Genomic DNA, 8,216 nt, shown 5'->3' with positions numbered 1-8,216 from the left:
TTTTCATCTTAGCAGGTTCATGAAGAAGCTGCTAAGAACCCACACACTAGAGCTTCCCCAAGGTGGCCTGAGCCCTTCGTGGGGCTGAACCACAGCCCAGCTTTTCCCCCTGCCCAGCTCTGCCCCCTTGGCTTCCCTTCCACAGCTGTAGAGTCCCACAGTCTTGAGCACTTGCCTCTCAAGGAGTCACACAGAAATTGACAGACAGCGTGGATCACGTATTTGAAAACAAGAAAGTGAGGGGAACAATCCACAACGGTTTGCAATATTCAAAGTTAGGATCGGACTTAGTATAAATACCAAAGAATTGAAAGAAAGGTCCCCAACTGATGTTTGTACACCCATATTCATTGCAGCTGCATTCACAACAGCCAATAAGCGGAAGCAATCTATGTGCACGTCGACGGATGGATGAATAAACAAAATGAAATAGATAAATACAATGGGCTGTTACTCATCCTTAAAAAGAAAGGAAATTCTGACACATGCTACAACATGCATGAGCCTTGAGAACTACGTGAAATAACAACTGTAACAAGATAAACACTGTTTGACTTCACTCATACAAAGTAGTCAGATTCATAGAAACACAAAGTTAAATGGCAAATGCCAGAGTTTGGGAGGAGAGGGTAGAGAAGATACTGTTTAATGCGTCTGAATTTTCAGTTTTGCAGGATAAAAAGGGTCTAGAGATTGGTTGCACAACGATGTAAATATGTTTAACACTACTGAACTGTTTAAAAAAATTAAGGTCTGATCTGAAAAAGAAATAGTGATGTAGCAGAGTCTATGTGAAGTAAGAAAATACTGGCACACAGTATGCACAGTTCAGCTTTGGGTAAGGCTGTGACTAAAGTCCCAGAAGAAAACTCCACAGTTGTGATAATGTATGTGAAGAACATTTATGCAGAATATGAAAACTGGCAGGGACTTCCCTGGTGGTCCAGTGGCTAAGACTCTGTGCTCCCAAAGCAGAGAGACTGAACTCAGTTCCACTGAAATAAAATGAGAGAGGGGTTTTCAGCGCTGGACAAACTAGTGGGAAAGTGCCGGAGAACAGAGGGGAGGTTGGTCCAAGGGATGGCCCAGCACAATGACTTACTCCTGTGTTTGCAGTGTTCTTTGCTGTGATCAGGCATCTGCTGTTGCTAATTTGGCTCCTGCCCCACCATACACAGAGCCTGGGGGACAGGGGTACTATCTTCCTTAATGATGACATTTTGAAGGGATGGCTCCCAGGTCCCTGAGAAAGATATTCCTGGGCTGTAAAACTGGCAAGCAGCTGGGAGAGGATCTACCTACATTTCAAAGGGACAGGGAAAGAATCGGCAATGACAAGTTTTCTAAAGTAAATGCTCTAAGAAAAGGGAGGCTGGGGTTTCCTGTAGTCAGGAAAAAACCCCGTGTCGAGTTATAGTCAAGCTTAGGAAACCATTAAGGCTGTCCTGGTCACTGCCTCTGCCCGTCCATCTGTGGGCTTATGACTCTAGGTCTCTGCATCTGCCTGGTGCCCACCCCATATAGCACAGTGAGTGGGTATGACCCCAGCAAGCAGTGTCTTCAAGCAGTGAGAAGCAAGGTGGATCAGGCGGTGAGGACCTGGGGTCTCTGTCACAGGCCCCACTGCCCATCTGGAAGTCCCCATCTGCCCAATGTCTGAGCGTCCACGTGGGTGTGTCCGCATCCTTGGGCAACAGTGTATGTCTCCAATCATCTGACTGTGTCTGTCCCCTCCAGTGTTTTTAAATTTATTCATTTAACAATCTAGGGACTTCCCTGGTGGTCCACTGACTAAGACTCCACTCTCTTGCAGGGCCTGGGTTGGATCCCTGGTCAGGGAATTAGACCCCATATGCAGCCATTAAAGATCCTGTGTGCCACAACTAAGACCCAGCACAGCCAAATTAGGGGGAAAAAAAAAAAAAAGAATCTGACTTGCAATTCAGGGGACATGGGTTCGATCCCTGGCCAGGAACTAAGATCCCACATCCCACAGAGCAGTTGTGCCATGACTGGAGAGTCCATGCGCCACAACCAAAGGTCCCACGTGATGCAACTAAGATCCAACACTGCCAAATAAATAAAACATTTAAAACAATCTAATAAAAATCTATCAAATACCTTCTGTGGGCATGTCTGGCTCATCAGGTCTGGGTTGATTTGTCTGTCTAGATTTGCATCAGTTCACACCAGGTGTGTCTGTTTTTCTGCATCGCATGAGTAACTGCCTCTCTGGGAGGCTCTATCTCCCTGTCAGTTTGTCAGGCCTTTGATTCACTCATTCCTGCTGCTGCTGCTGCTGCTAAGTCACTTCAGTCGTGTCCGACTCTGTGCGACCCCATAGACGGCAGCCCACCAGGCTCCCCCGTCCCTGGGATTCTCCAGGCAAGAACACTCATTCCTACATCATCAGAAACGTCCCCTGAGGCCCCTGAGGAATTCACAGCCTGATGGAGGAGACAGACGTTAGCCTAACCCAGAGTGACCAAGGCTGGGAGACAGGGAGGTGCTTGAGGCCGAGGGTGAGGGGATGATGGTTGGGGCGGGGGTGCAGGTCAGGGAAGGCTTCAGGGAGGAGGTGATGTTTGCTTCTCTGGGTCGGGAGGCATGGTCCCCTACTGGTGGCATGTATCAGGGTAAAGGAAAAGAAGTTGGAGGCCACGTGTGCCCAGTTCAGACTAGAACACAGTGCTGGGGAAGTGGGGGGTAGACAGTCCCCAAAACACAAGTCCCCCAAAATGAAGGGTTACAAGGCCCCAGCCCCTCCTCCCTCAGACCCAGGAGTCCAGGCCCCCAGCCCCTCCTCCCCCAGACCCAGTGTCCAGGTCCCCATCATGATTATCTAGGAGGAGACTAGCCCAAGAAGGGGAGGGCGGGGGTGGAGGAATGCCAGCCTGCCTGGGTAGCCAGGATGCCTGGGGCTTGGCTTGGAGAACCAGCCAGGCAGAAGTCAGAGCAGGAGGAGCTGTCCTCTGTGTCTCCACTCAGGTCCACAACATGGCAGTGGGAGTCGCCAGAGTCATCCTGCTGGGCCTCTTTGGGCCTGTCCTCTGCCTGACCGATGTCCAGACTCCTGAGTCCAGTGGTAAGAAGGGCAGCTGGGTGGGCGGAAGCAGGACTCTTCTAGGTCCCAGGGAGCCAAGAGAGTGGGGGCCAGATTCCAGGGACACAGGGAAAAGTGAACTGGAGGCCCTGACTCCTGGTCTGAGGGAGGAGGGGCTGGGGGGCCTGGACCCCTGGGTCTGAGGGAGCAGGGGCTGGGGGTCTGGACCCCTGGGTCTGGGGGAGGAGGGCCTGGGGGCCGGGACCCCTGGGTCTGAGGGAGAAGGGGCTGGGGGCCTAGACCCCTGGGTCTGGGGGAGGAAGGGCTGGGGGCCTGGACTCCTGGGGCTGGGGGAGAAGGGGCTGGGGGCCTAGACCCCTGGGTCTGGGGGAGGAGGGGCTGGGGGCCTGGACTTCTGGGTCTGGGGGAGGAGGGGCTGGGGGCCTGGACCCCTGGGTCTGGGGGAGGAGGGGCTGGGGGCCTGGACCCCTGGGTCTGGGGGAGGAGGGACTGGGGGCTTGGACCCTGGGTCTGGGGGAGGAGGGGCTGGGGGCCTGGACCCCTGGGTCTGCGGGAGCAGGGGCTGGGGGCCTGGACCCCTGGGTCTGGGGGAGGAGGGGCTGGTGGCCTGGACCCCTGGGTCTGGGGGAGGAGGGGCTGGGGGCCTGGACCCCTGGGTCTGGGGGAGGAGGGGCTGGGGGCCTGGACCCCTGGGTCTGGGGGAGGAGGGACTGGGGGCCTGGACCCCTGGGTCTTGGTCAGAGAGACTGTGTCCTCTCCCTTCTCTTCCCCTCCTCTGGTCTTCCCACACCACTCACTTGCTCCACTATCTCTGGTTCACTACTCCAGCCTTTCTCATCCTCTTTGCCCATGTCCCCATTCATTCAAAGGTACTTCTGGGGAGGCATGGGGGCTCTTTTTAGAACTGGCAGGAAACCTTGACTCAGGCAACCTCTTCCCCTACAGGGACACAGTCATATCAGGATTGAAGTGGCTACAAATTTGAGATATTTGAGAGATGGGAAGGGGGTTATGCCTGCACACAACTTTGTGTGTGTGCGTGTGCTCATCCACAGAAAGAAGAGAGTACTATTTCTGTGCGTGTCCATGAGTCAACATGTGCTGTGGGTCTCTGTGCTTGTGTGTGTGTACATCTATAGCAGGTTTTAGTGTCTGGGTATTTGAACAAATATTTTCATGGGTCTGTTCATCTTTGATCCTCACTTTTCTTTGTAAAAGAGATGTGAGTATAATTTTGCATCTCTGCTTCTCTTTGTGCATCTCTATGACAGGTAGGCCTGTATTTCTCCCTGTGTATGTGTGTTTGGGTATTATGATGTGTGTCTGTCTCTCTGTGTGTCTCTTGTGTGTCTCTATGAATCTTGTATCTGAATATGATTTTAAGTTGCCTGATTTTGTAGGTCTCTTTTTTTGTATGTCTCTATCTTCGCCTAATTGTAGGCTCTGATTTTCTTTGTGATTCTTGGGTCTGTATTTTTCTCTCTCTGGGTATGAGTTCCTGTGTTCCTGGGTCTGTGTGTTGTGACTGTTTCTGTATCCACACATATTTCTGTCTGAGAGTCTGAATTTTGTATGTATGAGATACCTTGGTTTAGAGAGTTTCTATCGGAGGGTCTGGGTGGTACTTGTGTGTGAATGTAGAACTCTACATGAACGCATACAGGGTACTCTGTGTACATTTCTGAGATTGGCATGAGCCTGTGTCAATTTTGTTATTTTGCGTTTACAGCAGTGTTTCTGTGTTCTGTCCAGGTACTGCAGGGACTGGCTGTGTGTGTGTATTTGTGTGCATCCCGGTACTTGTACTAGAGTGCTTGTTTTCCATCAGCAGCCTTTTAGTACTACTGGATATTGTGCGTTTTGTTGGGAGAGGGGAAGGCCGAGCAGGAGTGAATTGCTTCCTCCTTTATCAAAATCTTAGAGGACTTCCTGGAAGAGGGTGGAAATTTGGAACAGCCTGGGGGGAAAAACTGGACTGGCAGGTGCAGAGGCCAATACCCTTGCCAAGAGTCAGGCATAGTCATGAGCAGCCACACCAGCAGACCCTGCTTCTCTCAAGGCAACAAGGCCTGTCACCTCTCAGAGCAGAAGGGCCTGGTTGTCATCTTTAGGACGGAGCCCCAAGTGCCTGGCCCAAGCTCATCGCGGGCCTGTTCCTCTCACCGTATCCCTGCTCTCCCCAGGCTCCCAGGCCCAGCAATGCTACAGCTTCCAACACATCTACTTCGGGCCCTTTGACCTCAGTAATGTGAACTTCAGCAATGTCTCCTGTCCGCAGGGATGCTCTGAGGCTGTCTTGTCCCTGAACACTGGTGAGGGGCAGGAAACGCAGGATAAGAAAGGGAAGGGAGACAGGGCACGGGGACGGGGGTGAAACATCAGCCAGGTGGGGTGGGAAAAGGGGGATGCAGTAGGAGACAAAGGATGGGGAGGAACTGGGTAGAAGAGGAGAGGAAAGACGGCGGTAGAGGTGGGGAGGTGGAGGGAAGAGGAAGCGGGAGAGAATGAAGGAGTGGGAGGTGGGAGGAGGGAGGAGTGGTGGAGTGAAGGGGTGGGAGGTGGGAGGAGGAGACCGTGCGGAGCCAGGAAGGGGCGACAGAGAGCAGACAGGAGAGAGAGAAAAGGAGGAGAAAAGGGCTGGTGGTGTGGGGCGGAGGGCGGGGGGCGCGGCGGGGGAGGGACGTAGGGAGAGCGGAGTTTGACAGAGAAGCGAGGGAGGAAGAGAAGGGCAGGGCAGCAGGGAGAAGAGAAGCCAGGCTGAGAGGAGAGTGGAGGAGGAGAGGAGACCGGAGGAAGAGACTTGAGACTACAGGGAGAGGAATGGGTGTGGGAGAGGAGGGCGGGCTGGAGAAGCAGTGCCCCAGACTCCATCCCCTCGCCCCCAGGGTACCGCTCCTCAGTGACCTTGGTACAGAAGGGCTGCTGGAGAGGCCCGCTTACGGGCCAGATGCTGTCGGATGACAAGTCGCTGCCGCCTGACTACTCGGTGGTGCGCCGCTGTGCCACCGACTTGTGCAACGCGAACCTCCAGACCCACGACTCCCTCCCCAATCTGAGCCCGGGTAGGCGAGAGGGCGGGGCTGGGCGTGGGGCGGGACGGCCCTCCGCGGCGTGCGGGGGCGTGGCCTCCGCTGGGCTCCTCCTCCCCGGCGCGCAGGCATTCCAGCCTTCTAGTCGAGCAAGGTGGGCTGCCTGGCGCAGAGCGCGCGCCCCACGCCCGGACGGCGGACGGTGGGTGACCTGAGTGTGCCTCCACGCTCTCTTGGCAGCGCCCAACCCGCCGACGCTCAGCGGCACCGAATGCTACGCCTGCGTGGGGATCCACCCAGAGGACTGCACCCCGGAGAAGTCCCGGCGGGTCCAGTGTCACCAGGACCAGAGCGTCTGCTTCCAGGGCAATGGACGAATGACCCTTGGTGAGGTGCTGGGAGGGCCTGAGCAAGGGGCGTGGAGGCAGGGCAGGACTGACTGAGACACGGCCCTGGTCTGAGGAAGGAGGCTTGGCCCTGGCCTGGGGGAGGAGGCATGGCCCTGGTCTGAAGAAGGAGGCATGGCCCTGGTCTAAGGAGGGGACTGGAAGGAAGTCCGAGGACCCAGTCATGGCCTTGGCCTCTGAGGTGGAGGTTCAGGTGTGGCTGCCTCCCTCGGTCCTGACCCCTCCTCACCACCCCTTTCCCAGGCAATTTCTCAGCCCCTGTGTACATCCGAACCTGCCAGCGGCCCTCCTGCACCATCAAAGGCACCACCAGCCCCTGGACAAACATCGACTTGCAGGGCTCCTGCTGTGAGGGGGACCTCTGCAACAGGGACTCCCTGACCCAGCCCTTCACCAGCGCCTCGGACACCGCCGCTCCCCGGGTGCCCCATGTCACAGTCCTGCTCCTTGTGGTCTCCCTGCTGGGTGGTGCTCTGGGAGGACCCCTCGGGCTCTCCTCATAGTCAGTCCCTCCAGCCTCTTCCTGAGTGGGATGCTGGGGGCAGGGGACACACATCCACTTCTGATTGCTTCACTCCCTGGAATGTGGAAAATCAGAGTTACACACCTGTCTCTCTCTCTCCCTCCCTCCCTCCTGCTTCCCTACTGATGCCTAGCCCTTACCTGGTCAGCAGGCCTGGAAGAAACTGGGCAAGGTCCCCAGAACCCCAGGGTGGGGAGAAATGGCCACATTCCACATAAAGAGCAAATCTGATCCCGTGCTGAGCACCAAACAGGCCCAGCCTCCCCGCAGCCCATTTCCTGTTGTGGGTTTCCTGGTCTGAGGCTCTCCCAGAACCTAACCAGCTCCAGCAGGGACCTACAAGGATGTCTTTACTAGTACCATCATGGGAGACTTGAAAGGCACTATAACCAGCATATCCTAGACATTAGGAGCCCAGACCCTGAAGCCAGGCTACATGGGTTCAAATCCCACCTCTACTGTTTAGCCTGTGGGTGACCTTGGGTGGTTACTTAACCTCGCTGAGACTGTGTTTCCTCACCTGTTGGGCAGAGGTGAAAATAAAGCCTACGATAAAGACAAGACCTACTTCACCGTGGTTGTGGGCAGAATTTAACGAGATGAACGTGGAGTACCAAGGACAAAACTGCCACCCACTGTCATGGTCCTCACGTCACAGACGAGCAGACGTGATGCTTCCAAAGGCACTTGACTGACCTCGTGTATCGCATGAGTGGGGAGCGTGACTCCAAGCCCTGTGAACCCCTAGGCAACTCTGCCTCACAAACATATGAATGTTGATTGACTTGATAGAAAAACACTTGAGACCCCGCAATCCCACTCCTGGGCATATACCCTGAGGAAACCATAACTGAAAAAGATCTGTACCCCGGTGTTCACTGCAGCGCTATTTATAGTAGCCAAGATGTGGAAGCAACCTACGTGTTCTTTACAGATGAATAGATAAAGAAGATGTGGCACGTCTTTATCACTCATTCATAAAAAGGAACAAAATTGGGTCATTTGTAGTGACGTGGATTTGGGCTTCCCAGGTGGCGCCAGTGGTAAAGAACCAGCCTGCCAATTCAGGAGACTTAAGACACACAGGTTCAATCCCTGCATAGGGAAGATCCCCTGGAGGAGGGCTTGGCAACCCACTCTGGTATTCTTGCATGGGGAATCCCATGGATGGAGGAGCCTGGCAGGCTATGGCC

The 8,216-nt window shown here is 54.7% G+C and overlaps 1 protein-coding gene across 1 annotated transcript; it reads left to right on the top strand.

Moving 5' to 3' along the window:
- Positions 1-2,955: 2,955 nt before the first annotated feature.
- LYPD5 (LY6/PLAUR domain containing 5) lies at positions 2,956-7,584 on the top strand. Its single transcript, XM_070771193.1, has 5 exons — positions 2,956-3,085; positions 5,248-5,376; positions 5,950-6,126; positions 6,334-6,480; positions 6,744-7,584. The coding sequence occupies exons 1-5, from the start codon at positions 2,998-3,000 to the stop codon at positions 7,001-7,003; spliced, it is 801 nt and encodes a 266-aa protein (XP_070627294.1). The 5' UTR covers positions 2,956-2,997; the 3' UTR covers positions 7,004-7,584.
- Positions 7,585-8,216: the final 632 nt, after the last annotated feature.

The sequence above is a fragment of the Bos indicus genome, chromosome 18 (genome assembly GCF_029378745.1).
Source record: "Bos indicus isolate NIAB-ARS_2022 breed Sahiwal x Tharparkar chromosome 18, NIAB-ARS_B.indTharparkar_mat_pri_1.0, whole genome shotgun sequence".
NCBI classification, from domain to species: domain Eukaryota; kingdom Metazoa; phylum Chordata; class Mammalia; order Artiodactyla; family Bovidae; genus Bos; species Bos indicus.
This window is presented reverse-complemented; position numbering and strand designations above follow the sequence as displayed.